The sequence below is a fragment of the Xiphias gladius genome, chromosome 15 (assembly GCF_016859285.1).
Source record: "Xiphias gladius isolate SHS-SW01 ecotype Sanya breed wild chromosome 15, ASM1685928v1, whole genome shotgun sequence".
In the NCBI taxonomy this organism is placed as follows: Eukaryota; Metazoa; Chordata; class Actinopteri; order Istiophoriformes; family Xiphiidae; genus Xiphias; species Xiphias gladius.
This window is the reverse complement of record NC_053414.1, coordinates 4,743,072-4,764,046: the sequence shown is the minus strand read 5'-3', so window position 1 is coordinate 4,764,046 and position 20,975 is coordinate 4,743,072. Positions and strand designations below refer to the sequence as shown.

At 41.7% G+C, this 20,975-nt stretch overlaps 2 protein-coding genes across 5 annotated transcripts; one reads left to right on the top strand and one right to left on the bottom strand.

Moving 5' to 3' along the window:
- Nucleotides 1-2,050: 2,050 nt before the first annotated feature.
- On the bottom strand, nucleotides 2,051-6,015 carry lgsn (lengsin, lens protein with glutamine synthetase domain). Its single transcript, XM_040146355.1, has 4 exons — nucleotides 5,992-6,015; nucleotides 5,042-5,741; nucleotides 3,955-4,121; nucleotides 2,051-3,244 (listed from the first exon to the last, which is right to left on the bottom strand). Exons 1-4 carry the CDS (start codon nucleotides 6,013-6,015, stop codon nucleotides 2,051-2,053), a joined length of 2,085 nt encoding a protein of 694 aa, XP_040002289.1.
- Nucleotides 6,016-10,368: 4,353 nt separating this feature from the next.
- Nucleotides 10,369-18,094, top strand: ptp4a1 (protein tyrosine phosphatase 4A1). Of its 4 annotated transcripts, none has more exons than XM_040146358.1 (6): nucleotides 10,369-10,482; nucleotides 13,074-13,777; nucleotides 14,147-14,239; nucleotides 15,193-15,323; nucleotides 16,148-16,222; nucleotides 17,641-18,094. In XM_040146358.1, exons 2-6 carry the CDS (start codon nucleotides 13,673-13,675, stop codon nucleotides 17,756-17,758), a joined length of 522 nt encoding a protein of 173 aa, XP_040002292.1. In that variant the 5' UTR covers nucleotides 10,369-10,482; nucleotides 13,074-13,672; the 3' UTR covers nucleotides 17,759-18,094. The 4 variants fall into 4 exon arrangements, with proteins under 4 accessions (XP_040002292.1, XP_040002294.1, XP_040002291.1 ...); XM_040146360.1 differs by having other exon boundaries at nucleotides 10,374-10,482; nucleotides 13,077-13,777; XM_040146357.1 differs by having other exon boundaries at nucleotides 10,383-10,496.
- The last annotated feature ends 2,881 nt before the right edge of the window (nucleotides 18,095-20,975 follow it).

The following is a 20,975-nucleotide window of genomic DNA, read 5'->3' as shown; positions in this document are numbered from 1 at the left end:
CTGGCCTTTCGAATGTGTATTAATCCGCCACTGGAAAAGGCCCCAAACAAATGCACTACTTCCTCCTGTCTGCGTAACGTCTGGTAAAAACTACAGCACCCAGCTGTTCAAGGAACCTATTGACCCGTTTTAAAGGAGGTCACACGGTATGCACCGTGGCATATGATGACATATGATATCACCAGCCTTATCCTTTGATGTGTTTTTGCTTGTCTAATTTAAAGTATATATTTTTTCAGATAAGGAGTCATGTGATACGTTTTCCCTCCCTAGCCTTAATGATTTTGACATTTGTTGCTCAGCCGTCCTCACTGAAGATGCTCTATTCGTATGGCTTTAAAGCACCGAAATCCAGGTATTTAATTCAACAAAACATACGGTACAACCACTTTGCCGAAAGGGACACGTAGCCTTGAAACAAATTTGATGACTCTACAGACATCCCTGTTTTCACCGGAACTAATTTCCACTGAAGAAATACATGTAGTTCATTTGAAAACTGATCACAGTGAATCACTGTTTTGATTGTCCAGAGTAACTTGGACATTACTTCTGGAAAGGGATTCTGCTGTTGAATATTTAAATGTAATATTTCAATGCAGGTAGAAGCACTAGCATGATTCCATACCCCTCCATTGTATTGGTATGGCAGCAGAACTGACAGGAACAGATATCTCTGCATGGATACTACTATGCGATTGCCAACTGCTACTACCATGTTAAAACTATCTGCAGGGATAATTACCATAATTTACCAGGGGTAAATTAAGATGTATATGTTTTGTTTTTGTTTGTTTTTTTTGTATTGAGTGGAAGTTTATTCTTGACTTTGGAAACCTGTTTCGAAAACAATCTCACCTCTGTGTCCATTTGGAAGCTGCGTTGGAGCTTTCAACCATAACTTGTGATCTTCCTCAGCAAACATTGTTTTTCCCAGTTGTCATGTAATTGTAGATGTTTTTGATGATGGTGTTTCTGAGTACGTTTAGGCCTTCTCATCTATGTCCTTAAAGTGCTAAAAAAATAGAGATTTATAAACATCTACAATTCTGGCACGAATGGGAAAAGCTCTATCTTCTGAGGAAAATCAGAAGATATGATCGAAAGCTCCAGAACAGCTAGTAAGTGGACCTTGAGTTGAGATAGTTTCCTGATTTTTTTTATTTTTATTTTTTTACTAAAAGTGGGTGAAATGACACTTTCAGCTTTCATTTACTGTTGTAATTTTTTGACAATATTTTTCATGACAAATAGACAAATGTATTAATTTAGATTGCAAAACTAAATCCAACACCAACATATTTACATTTTTACATGCAAAATATACACTGTATATATAAGCATACAGTACAATGTGAATAAAGCTTAAAAATCAAAGGCTTACTGTTTCCCAAAAGCACTCATCACATGTAGAATTTCACTTGTCCTTTTTGTGAAGAGATGGGAGGTTCATTAGATAATCTGTGCGCTACTGAGTTCAGAGAAGACAAAATTAAAGATCTCTATCAAACTACAGGAAAACAAGAATAAAAGTCTGCAGCCACATTAGCAGCCCCAAGAGGTTGTTTTGTTAATTACACACCAGAAAACAAAACTGTTGAATGGACTCAAAATAGAGAGACAACTTTTTAAGATTAGGATTGCAGCATACTTTAGATTTCTTCCTCGGCGTACTTACTCAGTGCAGGGCATTGCCACTTACTTTTTTTTTATCATATTGGTTGGATGTAGCATTTATAAACCGTTATGCTTAATCCAGAAAGAAGCAGCTGCAACAGTACTGTTCTTCAAAGTAATAAAGAATATGTACACACGACAACAAAATTGCACAACACCACTTTGCACATTGAGGGTGTGTTTATACCTTTATTTTGAAATGACTCTGAAAAATATCTACAATCTTTATAATAATAATGATAGTAAGAATAATAAGGTATCAACATAATATATAAAATTAGCATCTTTTATATTCAAGCAGTTAATTCTTATGCTTTTTTTTATATGGCAAGGGGGGAGCTGTGTTTCCCATATAATGAAACCATGGGGATTTCTAGATGAAATACTCCAGGCACTTGTTCCTCTCATCATCCAGTTCTTGGGTCTCAATTTCAAACTTTTTCATGGCGATGAAATACTGAACAAACGGCTCTCCGAGGGTGCTGCGAATGACGTGGTCATCACCCAGTGCCTCCAGAGCATCATCGAGCTTCACGGGAATGGCAAATTCCTTCTGCTGAGTGGGGGCTTTGTTCAGACCGCTCTCAACGTTCAGGTTTCGTCTGATGCCGTCCAGTCCTGCGGCCACTGTAGCAGCCAGTACGATGTAAGGGTTGGCCATGGCTGAGCCCAGCTTGTTGTCAATGTGCGTCTCCCTCCCACCATGACACTTGATGTTGAATGAGCTACTGTTATCGTTGCTGCCGCAGGTGGCGTACAGCATCCGTTTGGGGTCTTTGATCGTCTTGGCAATGTGGCTCCGGCAGCCGAGGCCTGGCGACATCAGGCAGCTCAGGGCAGCAGAGTGGGTCAGGAGCCCGGCCAGCCATTTCCTGCCCATCTCAGACAGCTCGCCCGTCTTCTCCCCAGTATGGAAGAGGCTACGTCGCCCATTAGCATCCCACAAGCTGTGAGAGAGCACCCCAGCATTGTACAGGCCATCGTCAGTGAAGAAGCTGGCGATGTAGCTGTGTTTACGAGCCATTTCTTTGATGCCAGTGCGGAAGGTGAAGGCGCTATCTGCCGCCGCAATCCCAAACTCTGGCCTCAGATTGATCTCCATCTGGCCGGGCCCACTGGCAGAAGAAATGCTGTCTATGTCTGCGCCCATGCAGTACATGCTGTCCACCAGCTGCTGGAAGAAAGGCAGGTCATGGTTGCTCAGCAGTGTGGTAGCAGGGAACAGGAGCGTCTTTGGTCCGATCCGGTCTGGCGCTCCCAGGACACAACATTCGTAGGTGAAGGAGGAGTGCAGGGAGAATCCGAGGGTTTGGAGCTGGCCAAGGAGCTGCTTGGCGATGAGGCGTGGTGAAGTGCGAAGGGGGCTTCCTGTCACTGTGCAGGGGTCACAGATGACCCGGGCTGTCTGCTCGGCCCAGGGTAGGACCCTGAAGGTCGTAAGGTCTGGTATTAAAAGTACATCGCTGCTGAAGTTGGCAGTATTGGCGTGGTCCACTTCGTTGCTCTTAGGACTCAGTGTTAGCTCCAAGTAACTTCTTGGCATTGGAACCCCATATACGGCTTTCTCCTATGGATACAACATTTACATTAAAGAAGTATCCTACCACTTTTGGGAAATGCATTTATTTGCTTTCTTTATGAAATCTAGATGAGAAGATCGATATCAATCTCATGTCTTTGTGTTCAGTACAGAGGAAGAGTTTGGAGTTGATTAGCCTCGCTTAGCGTAAAAACCGGAAGTAAGGGGAAACAGCTAGCCTGGGTCTCACTAAAAATCAAAAATAGATCATCTTATATCTTGTTTTGTTTAGTTATGTAAAAATTATTCCTTTTTCTTGTTACTACTGTATTTATGCAGTAAGCTTATCCGTTCACCCAGTATTTCAGTATCCACAAATTATCTGCTCATGGTTGTAGTTAGCCGAGAAATAGTTCCAGCATGTAACTCCCTGTAAAACGAAAAATTGTCTGGTTTTATGTATGGATAAGATTAATGAGATACAATCAGTCAGTGAGCATTACAGGAGTTGATAGGTGTCATTTTGAAATTTGCAAACCACTAGCTAGCTAGCTGTTTTCGCATGCCTCTAGTATTTGTGCTTAGCTAGGCTAATCGCCTCCTGTCCCCAGCTCCATACTTAACACAGAGACAGGAGAGTGGTTTCAATCCTCTCATCTAACACAATGCGAATACGCATATTTCCCAAAATGTTGGGCTTTTCAAACACATTTCTGATCAATAGATAGATAGATAGATAGATAGATAGTGTTCCATACATGGAAGAAGCGAACAGGTACTGTCTTGGACCTGGACACCCCATGGAGATCGGTGGCCTCAAAGCGGACAAAGTTGATGTTCTCTCTTGCAATCTGCTGCTTGATCTGCTCCATGGCTGCGAAGAACCTCTGATTACCAGCGAACTCGACCGTCTCGTTCCCGTTATCTATGGAAAACAGTTTAAAAAATCTGCAAAAATACTTGACAACCATTGATTTCAAATACTAAGCTTTCCACATACTAAGCTTCCCCACAAAAAACATCCACAAATCCATGTTTTCCCCCTTAGTATTTCTAAAACTCAAAGCTCCAGTGGTGTCAAGTCCACTTTAGTCAAGCCAAAGTCCAATCCAAAACCAGTCCCATTTGATTTCAAGTTAATACTGAGTAGAACTAGACCATGTATCTTGGCCACAAATGTTTTTAAAATCCCCATGCAAAGATTATGTGTTAATGTAAAAAAAAAACAAAAACAAAAAAACTTAGAACTGGCCGATATACTTTTAGCTTATTTTTTAAACTCCCAAATATCGATCGGTCGGGCTATAAAACAGAGGGCACAGAAAATTGAATCCAATGAAAAAGAACCTCAAAACAGGCGATAAACTGTTGTTCCAAGTCGTTCCAACTTTAGAAATAATGATTAAGCAGTTTCTTTGGGAATAAAAAAGATGTAGACCCTTCTGCTGGAGATCAATATCAAGTTACTAACTGATTTATCAGTTTTGTAGAAGGTAAAAGACCATTACAAAGCCAGCTTTAAATCAAATTAATTATATTAAATGTCCGAATAAAACAAAACAAAAAAAACACAAATAGAAATGGCTGTAGAAATCAATATCCATCATCAGTTAAAGCAGGAACTAGATATGAGACAAATGCAAAATTTTAAAGCGAGATTTGACAAAAGACAGAGACAGGACCTTTAATAGTTTGTCCTGATCAAAGAAAGCTTAGGCTATCTATGAAGTGGGATAAAGGTCCATTTATTTGCTAAATTTTGACTTTGTAAGAGAAGATATTTCTTGATTTGGGATGAAATTTCAATCAAGGATAATCTTGTCTTTTAACCAAAGCTTCACCAACCTGTATGAGAAGCTCCAGTCTCTTCCCAGGAGCCACTGCTTGCATGTGAGTGTGTACCGACTCCCGGCTGCCTATTTGTGTTGGCATCAGACCTGAATGAGCTGGATGAATCCATGCTGGAAGGCAGCTGAATAGATGTGCTCTCTCTTGACCTGGGCCCCCTTCTGGAAGCATCAGACTGGGGTTTGAAGGTGCTGAGCACCCTGTTGGGGTTTCCATCGTCCTGTCGTCCCTCTGACCTTCCACTAACATCTCTACCATTCCTGCTGCTGCTCCCATGGAGGTACGTATAAGGACTTCCTGGCTTCCCATCATCTCTTCCCCGGATATTGAGCAGAGGACTGTCCCTCAGGATGGTCTTCAGCTCCTCCATGGTCTGCCTGGGGACACCCATCTCACCGTAGGACACCCTCTTTTGAGGCGACGCCTCCCTGGTCCAGTCCTCCCCAACAGAATGTTCATTCACCCTGGGATCCACTACTCGATCCGGGGGCCTGTGAGGCAGAGGGCCAATGGAGATCACAGTGGGGGTTTCTGGTGGTATGTTGGCGCTGGTGGGAGAGTGGACGATGGATGGACCTCCTCCTCTGCCACTCAAGTCCACAGGAGGCACATATTTCCCAGTGACCCTCACTCCCTTCCTGTTGCCCAGGCTCATGCCTGTGCCGTCTATTTGGTCTTTGCTTCTACTCTCGCCCTCCTGGAAAATACACAATGTGTCTGTCACAAGAATGGTAAGAGATGGTCAAGTGCGTATGAAAAGAATTACCAAAGAGTGTAAAGGAATAAAAAAATCTGTGATAATACTGATCAAAATGAAGATTCAAAGACATTAAAAGATAAAATACAAGACCCAGTCGATTGAGCAAAGTCATGAAAAACTGTATTTAAAGTCAAAGTTTTGTGCTGAAACAAAATTCAAATCAAAAGGTTAGATGTGGAATTGTTACCTTGAAATCTTCAGAGTCATTCATTTCTTTGTTTGTACTCTTTCATTAACAGTGATTTGGAAATTTGATAGCCCTCATGTGAAGACAGAGCTTCACTCGCACATTAATTTTTATAGACAATTGGTACAATGGTGACGGATTAGAAAATTCTTTTTGGCCCCCAACACCCACGGGAGTCCGGCTGGAAACTGGCACCGGCCGGCCGCTGGTAGACACTGAGCCACGGCTGCTTTGAGCTCATTGGCTGCCAGCGAGGACAATTCAGAGTCGCTTTTGTGCCATTGCAAAGTGAGACTGCAGAGCTCAGCAGCTCTGTTTGTGCTTCCAGAAAGATATGTGAGCAAAAGTATTTATTCCAGAGAGATAAAAAACACACACCTACCAGGACCAGACAATGGCTGCTGCTGTTGATGCGTCAAACAGTGAAAGTGAGTGAAATAACTCTCCAAGCTACTAAATGTTTCTTAGAGAAGAAGCTAAACATGAATGTTTACAGGCAACATCAGCTGAAATAAAATGGTATTTTTTCATCATAATTTCACTTGCTACACGCCTCAGTCCGTCACAGATACAGTATATGCTGGTACAACTTCCTTACAAGTTATATGTGATAAAGGTTCGGCTGACAAAACAAAGTCCAAACCACAACGGGTTGTTGAGTAGCTTTTCTGGAGCTTTCTATCATGCCACACTATGTTCCTCAGGAGATTTTCTATGTCAGACTTCTGATTCCATCAGGGACAATAAGTCCTTAAAATACTCAGAAAGACGGAAATTCTAATGTCTGAAATATCATAGCGACAGAGCAAACTCAATTTGTTAATGAAGATGGTGTGATACAGTCGAAAGCTCCAAAACAGCTACTAAATGGACCTTGTGGTGAGATTGCCTCGTCAACTACTGCTTCCAAAGTCAAGGATGATCTTTCAATCAATTGTTTAGATGTTGTAAATAAATTATAAATGTATTTGTTTTATTTAAATCATTTATTAACACTTTATGGAATCATGATAAACAATTAATAAGGAATATTTAGGGGTTTGTGTTATGAAAAAAGTATTTGGCTGGTTTTTATCCTTCTCTGAAACAACTCGCTTTTTTTTCCTTCTTTTTTTTAATCAAGCTCTTTGATGCATTATCATTAAACTAGAAAGGTCATGACCCACTAACCTTCACGCCTGAACAACTCGATGGGTTTTTAGAAAGTGAGTAGGTGGGCCGTCAGAGCTGCAGCTATAAATGTTGAGTGAGTCATTAATACCACAACAATCCACCGGAACTGGAGCTGTAAATAAAATGCCAGTAAATAGATTTAGCTTGTTTGCAGAGGGTAAATGGTTGAACTTTTAATCGAAGGGCTCGTGCTGATGAATGAGAGAGCTGAATGAGAAGACAGATCAAGTCATGCTGAGAGTGGATAAACGCCAGATTATGGGATTGCCACCAGTGATTTTTTTCTGGAAATCCTCCTTTCGAATTCCCTCTGAAGTTTCATGGAAAGAGCTATAAAGTTTGGTTCTGTGTATAGAGGAAAAAAGGATCAAAATATCCATTACTTATTCGCTCACGCTTGTCCTTAGACGGACGTACACACGTTCGTATTTTCAGCTGACCTGCTGTGTACTGACTTAAAGGCCGACGTTACGTTAGCAATTAACCCAAATTAATTAGTAAACGTGTACCAGTGGACCACCGTCTCTTTTCTTCCCAAATTTTCCCAACATTTTCCTAACTCCACTATTTCCAGGAAACTTCTTGCAAGCTATTAGAAAATGAATGTGAAATTGCAGACCTGAAAAGCGAAGTGTTACTCAAGGATTTTCACAACCCAGAGGTTGTCCTTATTAACGGTTTATTGTTTATCCATTAGCAAAACAATGATAATGATTTATTAACCATTCATAAAACCATTAGTTACCACTTACAACCCTAAAGTATGCTTTAGTAGAAAGTGGTAGAAATATAGGTTTTAAGTTTAAGTTTTACTTGAAATTTCTTAACCTACCCCTGCCACTACAACGGCCACTACTGCTGCTACCTCCACTGCTAGTATACTCCTAACACCGCTTCTACATTTGCATTGCGCGCACACACATTGAATTAAACATCAAATGGTCTGGGGAAGTGAACCTAATTAGGACTCGGGCACCTCAGAGATCAGCCTCACGCTTTAATGTTCAATGTGCCGAGCTTTAATGAGCTGGTTAATGATGCCGACCTGTTCTTAAACAGAAAACATTCCAAACATGTCCGCTGAGGTTATGTTTCGGCTCGGTTCACCCGAATCTGGAGTAAAAAAAGAAAAAAAAAAGGAAAAATCCCCATGTGGTTTCCATCTATGCAGAGAGTTTGAGGTTTATTTGCTGAGGTTTTGAGATAACTGCCGCTAATAGGTTACTTACAGCACTGGAGGTTGAAAGATTTTTACTTTTGGCCTTCAAAGTAGGGTTGGTCGATATGATGAGAAATACTGTGAGACAATATGCAAAACCTGTCTTTATATCTCTGCGGTAGATTTGACCATAATCTTTACACTGTAGTATCTCGCCTTTTAACACTTGTGGCAGTATGAGGCAATTGTAGGCAGATCAACGAACGGAACTGCTTAATGATAATAAAAGGATTTTTGTACGACTTTTTGATCGATGTGATTCTTTTGTAAGGTGTTGAATCGGCAAAGATTCGCCAAAAGAGACATTTCTGCTCAGTTATTTTATCCGTAAACAGTCTGTCGTTTGATTTTTTTTTTTCTCCATGAAACGTGCCGTACCGTGATTTATATCACCATCACACTATCAACTTACAGATGCTGTGACAGAAGATGTGATCCATATATAGCCCACTCTTGTAGCTCAACGCTTTGAGAAGTGACATCAAAAGCTCAGCAACTTGTCAGGATGCATGCATGGCAAGATACGGCCAGGGGTAACAAAGACTTTTCCTTTCATTTGATTATATTTTATTTTATTTCTGAGTGAACTGAACCTTCAAAATCTAAATACATGATTTTTTTTTTTAAATAAGGTCATGTCTTGTATAATTAATATGATTATGGAGGTTCTTTTCCGGTGTGCACATGCGGTTCCAGGAGGTGAGGGAGCAGCCAGGCCTCGGCAGTCACCACCTGACCCGGGCAGCATGGAGGCAGAGAGATGTCTGGGCAGACCACCTCACATTTTCAGGGTGGGGTTTTCCGGAGCTCCGTCAAGCCGGAGACGCTTTCATCCCGGATGGGCCGGATATCTTCTGGGTTGCTCTTCAAAATAGTGCCACAAGGTGTGTCACTGACGGGGACAAGAATAAACGGAGGGAATCAAAGATTTTCAAAAAGCGTTTTGAGAATTAAAGTAGAGAATATAATGTATCGTGATATGTCATAGTATAACTGTTGCGAGCTGAACAGGAATAAAAGTGATCATGTGTAAAAATCGTGGCTAAGAATTCAAATTTCCGATATCTGACACACAAAGTATTTTCCATTCTCACTGCATCTTAAAAGTACCTGTAAATGCTTTACAGCAGGAGTCAAGGTGATGAAAATAGTCTCAACGGGTTGCTGTTATGGCGACACCTTGTTATTCCAGCTTTGCCACCTGTTGGTGGTGATTTCTGTGCTTGAACTTCACTTGAAGGATCAGCTGTGCCCGTTTAAATTCTGAGAACTCCCCTGTAGGCTGAGGAAAACCGTTCGGACAGACCCTTGGCGGGTGTTCTAGTAGTAATGCAGCAGTTTGCTCAGCAGCCTATCGGCCCGGATGTAAGACGATGTTGACCTGGAAATGATATCTGAAAAAGTGAGCAATGAATTTGGACATTTGCATATTCAAAACAGTCCCAGAAGTGTTCATAAACGCTGGTATTCTACTTCTTCCTTTTCATCAACTCCACGTCTTCTTCTCCTTCTTATCATTGTTATCATTCAGCTGCCACTGAGGAGACTGAGCTCATTTTTCTTTTGTCTTTTTTCCTGGGAAACCGGGGCTTTTAGAAATCTAGGACAACGTCCCATTGCACAACTAAAAGCTTACAAATGGGGGGTATTTTGTAGGCCATCAAACATCAAAAATAAATCAAGTCATCTTCTGGTTCCATATACAGAAAACCATATATACTATTATTTTGATTGTCGACTAATGTGTTGATTATTTTCTGAATTAATGGATTAGTTGTTTGGTCAGTGGTCATCACAATTACCCCCGAGCCCAAAGTGAAGTCTTTGAACCGCTAATTTTGTCCAACCCACTGTCCAAAACCCAAAGATATCACATTTAGGGAGTGGTATCGCCTCTACCAAATCAGAGTGTTTTATTTTGAAAATATCGACGGGAAGTTACATTCCCCTTTCTTTCTGCTTGTCGGCGTCGTCCGAACAGATCAGGAGACTTCGGCTCCGCTCGGAGAAAAGGCACCGGACTGTATGGTGGAGAACCGTTTAATAATTTTACCTTTTTCTGGGGACCGGCTGTATGATTAAGCTACAATCTTCAATGAGTAAGCATATCCCAGTAAGTGACATGTTTTCTGTGGCTGCCATTTTGTGCTTATTCCCCACCGGCTTGTGTTGTAGCGGTAAATGAGTACGTTGTGGTTACCGGCTGGCCTTCACGTTTTTCGGCGAAATCACGGCCTGCTCCGGACAAAACCCGGTTTAATACCGACGCCGAGCATTTAGCCTCCCACTCGGCTGTAACACAAACTGGCCGCACTGGTATTTGTCCGGGTTTTTCTTCTTCTTCTTCTTTGTTTGTTTGCTTTTTCTTTTGTCTTGTTCTTTCTCCCGCTGTTGGTTAAAGGGTTAGCGTGATGTTCGTCACGGTTAGGGGAAGCCGCTGTCAGATGCGCAGCACCGCGGGCTGGTCCTGGCGCCCTCGGTCGAAGTTTCGCTCGGATAAAGCCGACGAATTTTTTACCGTTACTTGTTTATTTGTGTTTTCATGTGAAACAAACCCGAAGGATATACGCGTAAATGACATTTCCCCCCCCACCCAGCGATTTCCGACGCAGAGCGGCCGTCGGCCGCCTCGGCGAGGCGTCGTGTTCGTCACCTGAACGCAACGTGTAGTTTTGTCCATCTCGCAGCTCCTGACTGAGCCTATAGGCCTCCGACGTTATATGATGGCGCCCGGTCTACCCTCACACAAAGGGCACTTTACAGCCCCCGTAATGTAAAGCAATGACATATCAGCCATAGAAACGGCTACTTCTGTGCCTCATGCCTCCTTTATCTCTCTTTGTCACCTCCATCTTGATCTTTTAATCCCTCTCCTTTGTCCACAATGTAATATATATATGTATATATATATATAATGTGTAATTTCTTTTTCCTACCAAATGCTTTTTTTCAGCCGGAAAATACCGGATTAACAAAGCGTGCTTGAGCATCTTAGGTTTTCGTCTTTGGAGCAAAGGCTGCAGAGGGACAGTTGCAGAAAGTGGGCCCCAAGGCATCACACACTTCTTATGGGGTTTAAAGGGCAAAAACAGCCGGGAACTAAATGGTAGTGAAACCAGTTGTGAGTCAGATTTGTGGTGATGGTGGTGATGGTGGTAACAGAGGGTATGTTAAAGCTCCCCTCAAGGCCTCACGGTGACTCCAGCTTTCGCAGATATGACCAGGATGTCAGAAATGACACATCCTCTCTGTTGTACTCTGGCAGCCATTAGTGGGGACATTAAAGAGTACTGCGGTGTGATGTGTATGCAACGTTGAGGCAGGCAGGTAGGTTTTCCTTTTTTATTTGGCCCTTTTTTTATATTTGTTCCCGTCTGCCCTCCCGTGAAGCATCATGAACTCGCATTTCTGCGCATGAGTTGCTCAGAAATGTTCTCACACCCACACCTGCTCGGTATGGGAACGAATCCCCAGCCCCAGCCAGGCGGTGGGTAGTGCCTCGCCCGACACGTTGATCACACAGTCTCTTAGAGTGACTGACACACACAGAAACACTTGGGTGTGAACTGAAACTCTTACCTTATAAGTACAAGTATGGCTTTAAGTCTTGCGTTAGGAAATGGGCCATACTGAAAGACGGGAAATTTCACAAGCTTGTTTTCAGTGTGGTGGGAGTTGATGTAAGTTGTTTTTGTGATTTTTGTGCTGGCAGTGTGTTGAAGGAGGAGCCGCCGGAAACTCTTAAGACCACATAAAGACGTTACCTGCTAGGCTGAATTTTTCCTCTATGATTGTTTCCCTTTTGTATTATTATTTTTAAAGTTGGTGTCAAATGGCAGCTCTGGAAAGAATCCCTTGGTATATTTGACTCCAGGGGTCCGGGATCAGTATCAGGGCCAGTGTTGGACCAAACTGATATTACTCCACATAGGTTACTACACCGGAGTCTACGGTGTGTGTGATGCAAATGTGTGACGATAGAGGAATGTCAACAGTTACGAGGCATTTTACTCCTGTTCTGAAAGTAAGATTTAAAATTCTGGAAGATCAGCAACGTAAGTCAAACTGCAGATTATTTGTGATTACGCTGAAGTAAATTTTAAGCAAAAAACTCAAAAATTTACTGATTCCAGATTCTGAAATTTGAAAAATTTGAAAAACTTAGTAAAATGGGCTTTGGGAAATCGTGACAGACCAAATAATTGGTCAATAATGAATAAATTGGGAATGAAATATCGCACCTCTAACTTTTAATAGCAGAATGATTTTATATTTCTGTGAGTCAGCTAAGTAGCTAACTGATAATTCAACTAATAATTTCGACATTGAAACTTAGTTGGTTCTCAGGATAAATGGCCGGCGCTTGTTCTAAAATAAGGATATTGTGGAATCTGAAACCTGACATTAACGGGAATGTCGGAGATCACCAAATTTTACTGTGATCAAACTTGGGACTAACAAACTACACAAGAAATAAAATGGGCCCTGAAAGGCAAAGTGCGCCTCCAGAGCCTGTTTTGTCGTGATTCAGGGCGAATTTTTCTTTTTAAAAAAAAAAAGCATACCCAAGCATAGAGCGCCTTTGATGCATTTTTAAACTCACGACAAGTTAACAGAAGCCCTCAGTGTCCTTAATGTGTGTGTTTTTAAAAGCTGCTTCTTTTGTCTTGCCCCCCCCCGTGTCCTGCAGCAGTTCTGTGGTGTTCTGGGTCACACATTTATGGAGTTTCTGAAGGGCAGTGGGGACTACTGCCAGGCTCAGCACGCTGCCTATGCAGACGAGTGAACAGCCAAACTCGCCATCGATCCGAAGCACTTGAGCCACAGGAGGGACCCCGGAAAGTTGGCAGGACCGGGACGCCTCCCAGAACCAGCGACAACTCGGCCTGGATGGGGTAACTCCACCCGCTGCACACTGCCCTCGTCGGCTTCCGCCTGGCCAGAATCAAGGTGGAACCAGCCTTGTTTTTTTCTTCCTTTTCTTTTGTTTTATTCCAAAGGAGAGGGCTTTGAGTTACTTTTCTGATTGTCCGCCATTTTTCGGCCGCCAACTCCTCAAATTTCCCCATTTGCCCGTCGCCGCCTTCGTTCATTTTCTTTTTTAAACCTTACCAACCTCGAAGAAGTACGGAGGATTTTTGTTTCTGGGTTTCTGGAAGATCGTTGGACATTTGTGTTTGACATTCCCTCCGGGTTTAACTAAGTGTTTACATTAGTGTTTTTACTCTGTGAAAGACTTTTAGGTTTTGGTTTTTTTTGTTTTTGTTTTTTTGTTTTTACATTGTAACAATGGCTCGTATGAACAGACCGGCCCCTGTGGAGATCACCTACAAAAACATGAGGTTCCTCATCACCCACAATCCCACCAACGCCACCCTGAACAAGTTCATTGAGGTGAGCTGCAGTGTCATTGGTTAAACGATCATTAATTCAGTCAGATGGAAGTGGAATATACTATTTGAGGTAGTTTCTAGGAACTGTATGTTCACATAAGGACAAAGATAATGGGTTGGGAAATGTTTTGAGTAGCGCTAATGTGATATAAGGGCTTTGAAAACATGTTAGAGGAAGATAAAACAATACTCACGGCCGCTTTTCAGTTGGATGATAGAAGCTAGAAAACGACCAACCTCAGAAGAAAATGTCAAAGCAGTTGAGCGTATTTTTAACTGAAGCTTTGTGCACTCACATTGTGTTTGAGGTAGCTTTAGCGTTTTACGTCTGCTTACTTCCTCTCACCAATTCCTGGCTGTGTTTCTGCAGGAGCTGAAGAAATATGGAGTCACCACCGTAGTGAGAGTTTGTGAGGCCACCTATGATGCCACCCTGGTGGTGAAAGAGGGAATCCAGGTCCTGGTGAGTTTAAACATACGAAACTAACGAACTTTGAGGCTCAGTGGATTTAAACAAAGCAAATGTAATTATTTTGTCTCCCCCTCCCCAGCTGTGGGTTTCCCTCCCGGACATGCGTGCTCAGTTTTATCCCAGTGTTGTTAGGCTGTTTTCTTACAGTGTTATGTAAAATTTTCCATAAATAAAACACACAACGGAAGAAGTGAAATCATGACTCACAGCTTGTACTTTTCCCTGTTGTCAACATGGTGACTTTATTCTTAGGTTTAGTGAGTCTGTGTGAGTCAATGTGACACTTAATTGCTTCAAAACAACCAGAAGCTTTATCCACGGATCAGTACAACTGATCCCAATGCATTTATTATGTCTGTGAGCGTGTGGTTTGTTTAATATTCTTCACATTGCTTGTTTTGTCCCAACAACACTTTAAAACCAAATCATGTTCAATTTACATCGATGTGAAACAGATACAAGCAGGAAATCTTCACGTTTGAGAAGCGGAAAACGCCAAATGTTTGGCATTCTTTCTTCATCTCTCAACAAAACTGTATTTTCTGTCCATCGACTAATCGATTAATTGACTCAGCGTCTCAGCACTAATTCATTCATTCGTTCATTATCTGGCAGTTTGTAGCTTTTCAGCAGCGTCGCACCATTTTGTAGTTGGATTCATTTAATGACGTAGGAACCAATTGTTTTGTGTCTCTACGGTGTTTTGCATAAACTATGTGACTAATTTTACCGAGCGTGTAAAAATGAAATAAAACTTTATGAAAAACATCTTTAAAATGGCAAATGAAGACACTGATGAGGAAGAAAGAAAACCCCTTCGACCGTCCATCCCCCTACAACAACATTTTTCTTTCCCTGCAGCCGGCTCAGCCCTCACACTTCTTTTGTTTTGGTTTCTAAGAAACTGGGCCGATGACGTTATTTCCTCCTTTCTCCCTCTCCAGGATTGGCCGTTCGATGATGGAGCTCCTCCCTCCAACCAGATCGTGGATGATTGGCTGAACCTGCTGAAGCTTAAGTTCAGGGAGGAGCCCGGCTGCTGCATCGCGGTCCACTGTGTGGCAGGACTGGGGAGGTGAGCACTCGCTGTCAGAAAGATTGAAGTATTACGTTTCTATCATACGGGATAGTGGCTGACACGTGATCTGTCAGTTGGCACGTCCTCCGCTGCAGAAACAATTAGTTGATTGTTTTATATCGAAAATGTCAAACATACACTGGGTTCGGCTTCTAAAATGGGAGATTTGCTCTTTTTTCAGATTTTATATCATTGTAAATTGAATATTTTTGGTTTTTGACAGGACTAAACAAATATTCTGTTATTCCAAAAAAAAGTTGCAGCACTAGAAACTGAGCTCTCTGCACTGTGAAGGTGTGGAAAGAACTGTCTTACAGTCAATAGTAGAATGTCACAACTGTCTCATTTTGATTTGTTATTATATAAAATTAGATAATGATAGTTGGATAAGAATATTGGTTTTGGTTGAAGGTTTTATTCTTTTATGTTTTGCTGTACAAGAGTCGAGACATCACAACGTCACTCACATTTTCTCCCGTGTGTGTGTGTTTTCTTAGTTTCGACAACCTGCCAAACAGGTTGTTTCCATCCTTCCTGCTTTGAATATGATCTGAGATTCCGAAAATAGCTGGACATCCCCTCCCCTGAACTCTGAATTTGCTGCTGTCCCCTTATATATTCAGCTTTCTGTTTACACTAACAAACTAACAGTCACAAATTTGAAGGTTGTGAAATGTTTAAGGTTTTTTTTTTTTTTGTCTCACAATAACTAGAAGACTTTTCTGATCATAGATGAAACCAGACAAAAGCAAACTGAAAACAGCGGGTTTTGAATAAGAAGTGCGGTATAAGAAAATATGTCCCTGTTTCCCTCCCTGCAGAGCTCCTGTTCTGGTCGCGCTCGCCTTGATAGAATGTGGGATGAAGTATGAAGATGCTGTCCAGTTCATTCGACAGTAAGTTCACATCATGATTTTTTTTAAAAACAAACAAAAAAACAAAAAAAACCTTTTGTGCAGTTACGCAAGTCTGCTAAGATGAAGGTTATGTTTTGTTTGAAAAGCTGATGCTGCCTCCTGGTGATTTTTGCCATTACACTGAAACAGCATTTTGAATGGAGCCCGACTGATACTGGATTCTTAAGGCACATGCTTATATTGATATTCAAGAATATGAAAAAAATCTGACCTTTTTTCTTTTTTTTTCCTTCACATAAACATTTTTGACAAGAATCCCTTTATATTTTGGTTGTTGTGACCAGGACATGTACTGAGCGGGACATTGTAAAGTTGCAACATAAACTCAGTACTTTCTGGGGGTCAAAGTTTGTAACGGAGTCAGTATCTTTGGCATTAATGTACAGCAGGGTCTAATTATATATATTATTATTTTATATATATGACACACACACACCAGTAGATCTGCGATAAGCACAAACTGTCTCATTATATCGGCCATTTTTGGGGGGGGGTTGTTTTTTTATGAATCACATACCTGTAATTCTCTCAGAAACATGACGCACGGAGGGATGAGTCATACCTGTAAATAGCTGTGATGTCAGGTAGCGAGATAAGAGTGATTCAGGTGGAGGAGTGGAGGGAGCGCGTTAACGTAACGTATGATGAGTCACTGCCTGAAATGTTTACAGGTCCGACATGTTTGCTCTGAAACATTAGAGAGATCTTCATAGAAAAGTTACCAGAATAATGTCAAAAAGGATCATGTTTTAGTGTGGAATTTAAAATGGCTGCATATTATGATTAGGAGAGAGTTATATGGATAAACACTAATATACTTTGGTATTGTGATGTCAGTTAATTTTAATTAGTTGATTTTCTGGGTAAAAAACTGAGAAATTGTTCATGGATAAAACAACCGTACGGGAATGAGTGTTTTTGACAAATTCCACAAATAAGATAACTGACTGATCAGAGTGCTTTTATCACATTGAAAAATCATGTAAAGAAAATCCAGTATTGCCATAAAGTTGTCCTGCTCGTTGAACTGCCTCACTGGACACAATGGTCCGATGCACCTAGAGGTGCTAAAGGCACAACTGTCACGGTATAAACAGCATGTTCTCTGCAGCTTTGCAAATAATAAAAACTTAATAGGAAAAAAGGGATACTAGGTTATCGCTGACCATAGACACCTTTATATCGTGGTACAGTGTTTGTCATATCACCCGCGCCTAATCATAATGATAATGTGGATAACGTCATTTTTTGGTGACTTGCCTTGCCTTCTTTCGTGGTCTCGGCCACGGCTGGTGCTCCGAGAGAATGAAGACTTATTCCGTAACTTTTAAAGATTTAAATGTTTAATATTCAAACAACTAAAACGAGCTGAATGAATCTGCTGGTATTTCCCTCAGGAAGCGTCGAGGAGCGTTCAACAGCAAGCAGCTGTTCTACCTGGAGAAATATCGTCCAAAGATGCGCCTGCGCTTCAAAGATTCCAACGGCCATCGCAATAACTGCTGCATCCAGTAGAGCCAAACCCTGAGCCACGCCAACCCCCCCCACCCCCCCTACACACACACAGAAAAGTTCAACTCAACCTTGCTAGCTTATTACCTGGCAGGCTTGTTTTCTTAGTCATTGTGTTGAAGTATTTTTTTTTGGAAAACCATGCACGGTAGTTCAACTGCCCCCCCCCCCCAAAAAACCCTCCCCCTCCCTCTTCAGGTTCAAAATCAAGTGTCAAAAAAAAAAGAAAAAAAGAAAAACAAGAGTTGTGTGAACCAGGATCAAAGTGTTTCCTGTCCATGTGCCCATTAAAAAGAAAAGAAAAAAAAAAACGAAGGGCAGCGCAGAGTCGTGTATCATTGTAAGATGTTGGATTAATTGTTTTTCTGCAAACGCATCCCAAAGATCTTGATTGGCCAGTGCGTTTACATTGCCTGAGAATGTGTTGAGAAGAAGAAAAAAAAAAAAAAAAAAAGTCATTTTTGATTTCCTGTGAGCAATTGTGTCCCCCGGTTCAAATTTAGGGTTCCGTTTCAAGACTGACTAGAGAGGTTTGCCTTCCTTGAAATCAGATGGTTCATCCATAAATGCCTTACAATCGAAGTGGAACAAAGGCAATCGAGGCGGGGAGTCGTCTCCCGCTGGCATTTGGAAAAAGGTGTTTCATTTTTCTACTCGGAACAAAACAAAAAAAAAAAAAAGAAATAGTTGCCTTTGTCTTGTGCAGGAAGTCTTACACACACTTATGCCCTTTCAGTAACTATTTTTTAATATAAAATGCTTAATTGTTGCAATATTTGTCAGTTGAAAGTCTAGGAACTCGTACTGTTTTCTTTTCTCTATCAAACCTTCTGTTTACTAATTATGTCCAAAATGTGATTTTCTTTTATTTTTATTTTTAATTTTTTTTTGTTTTTTGCTTCAAACTGGACTTCCTACGTCTGCGATATTTTGTAAGCCTTTTTATTTGATGTCCGTAACTTAAGACTTGGATACTTGATGATTTTATGTATTTGAAAATGTGTACTATTATTATTAGGTTGGCTATTTATACTATCAATGGATGTGTGATTTAGTACCGTGAGCGACAAAGTTGTACCTGTTCACCAACTTGTGAGAGTACATTAAATGATACACTGAAAAACAACAGAGGGAAACATTGATGAGTGGGTTTTTTTTTTTTCAATGGTTGTGAAACGATATTATCACGGTTTCTATATAATTTTTAAACAATATCCGAATGGAAGTTACTTCCTGATGGTGAGAACAGAAGCCGGAAGTCGACTTGCCAGCTTTTTTTTTTCCGGGGCTTTCCAGCCGCATCTCATCAGGCCGAGGGAGTTTGCCGAGTGGTCGAAGTCCTTTTTTTTCTAAATGTCCGCGCACAATTTCAAGAAGTAATAACTCACCCGTTTCATAAAATGAAAGCAGGCGAAACGTCTAAAAGCTTTGTGCTCATTTTTGAAAAGATGAAGGCAAATGAATCTACCGGTCACAACCACATCAAGAGACAGGATTTTCAATGGAACAGACATTAGATAATTTCTGATTTGGATTTCTTATCATGAAGTGTTTGAACTTCTTTTCAGTGGGATAAACTCACTGGTGTCCTCTTGTTTTTTCCCCCGTGGCAACAGATGAAGAGATTTTCCACTTTTCTTAACTCCTCTTTGTGAATCCAGTCTCATGATATCTGGCTCCCCTTAGTGCAACGCGGCCACTGACTCCCGTCCCTGAGGAAAAAACCCGAGTGACCTCACGTGAAATCACGTTTTCTTTATACGCCAAACATTCACCTCCGTGCTCACGGGTGGAAAGTAACTAAGCGTTTTTACCCAGTTACTGTTCCCTCTGACAATTTTTTTGAGCTGCCTCCACTTTACTTGCGTGTACCCGCTTCATGCCGCTGCATACCTCTCATCCACCGCGTTTCAGAGGGAAACGCTCTGCTTTTTACTCCTCCACCTGCGGCGGTTGCTCTGAATTTACGTACAAATCATACGATCGTCTTAGGAGAAGCGATGCATCGCCATGCATTAATGGCCACGCGGGTGCGTTCAGGTGTTGTCTGATTGGACCTACTCAGGTTGGGAGCGGTGGCAAAGCCTGCGCGGGGAATTCGTGCGACGCCATCACGCGCCAACGAGAATAGCCGAGTTGTTAATGGTCCCTCAAGTCCCAAAAACGACTTTGTTGAACATGCTGCACACGGTAATACCGCGATAGTAAGTTTGTGTGCAAACTGTTGTCTGCACAAGGTCTTCCAGGAGGCTCCACAGGGGGCCAACCTTCCATCGCGAGTACTTTGACTGGTAAATACTAACAAGGTGCTCCTAGACCGCAACGTTGCCGCCTTCACTCAAGTAAGGCGCCCGGGCACTTCTTCCACCCCGGCCCATGACCCCTTCAGCATCCGATGGGTTGCGTCTCAAGTCCTGCCGGTCACTTGATCCTAAACACAGAAGGATCGACTAGAAATAGAAGAAAAAAAAAACCCCATAAGGCCGCTTCCCGGCGTCCTGTTGTCGGACCAACTGTAAAAGCCAGGTACGAACAGCCAGGCGCTGTGTGGTGTGAGGTGCACGGTCCACTTGGTGTTTTTCAGCGTCCGTGTTGGATTTTATTCAACGAATAATCCTCTTTTGTTAGAAACAAGAAAAAAGGGGGTTGAGTTTAAATGTTTGGTTTCTTGAAAAATGAAGCCAAAATTGAGAAGAAAATAATTGTCGAATGTGCTGAGCTCTTATTTGTCAGGAGGACGTTTCGACTGATTTGAACTTATTTTCAGTTTCTCTAACGGTCCGGCTCCCGCCCTGGGATGTGCCCCCTTGTGATCACTTTAGAACATACAGCCCATTGCACTTGTACCTGATGTATGTTTTGAATAGACGACTTTCTGTTTGAAAGGTCCGGAGCTGCCTCTGCTCATGTAGGAACTGACAGGATGAGCTACTCGATCCGGTTCAACCCAGTTGGATTAAGTTCGGTTGGACTTATTGGAGAGATTCAGTCATTCACAAATAACTCAAGCGAGGCACTTCGATAAACACTACAAGGTGTGTATCAAAGGCCTATACTTGTTGCCCCTTTAGTAAATAAAACCTTAATATTGACCAGACACCTCAATGCAATGAATAATATTGATTGACGGTTCATTTTATTGAAATGCAATCTAATGACTACAGTCGACACCGCTGAGAAACTTTAAAGGCCCTGGTATAGCTTCCAAACAGCTTTCGAG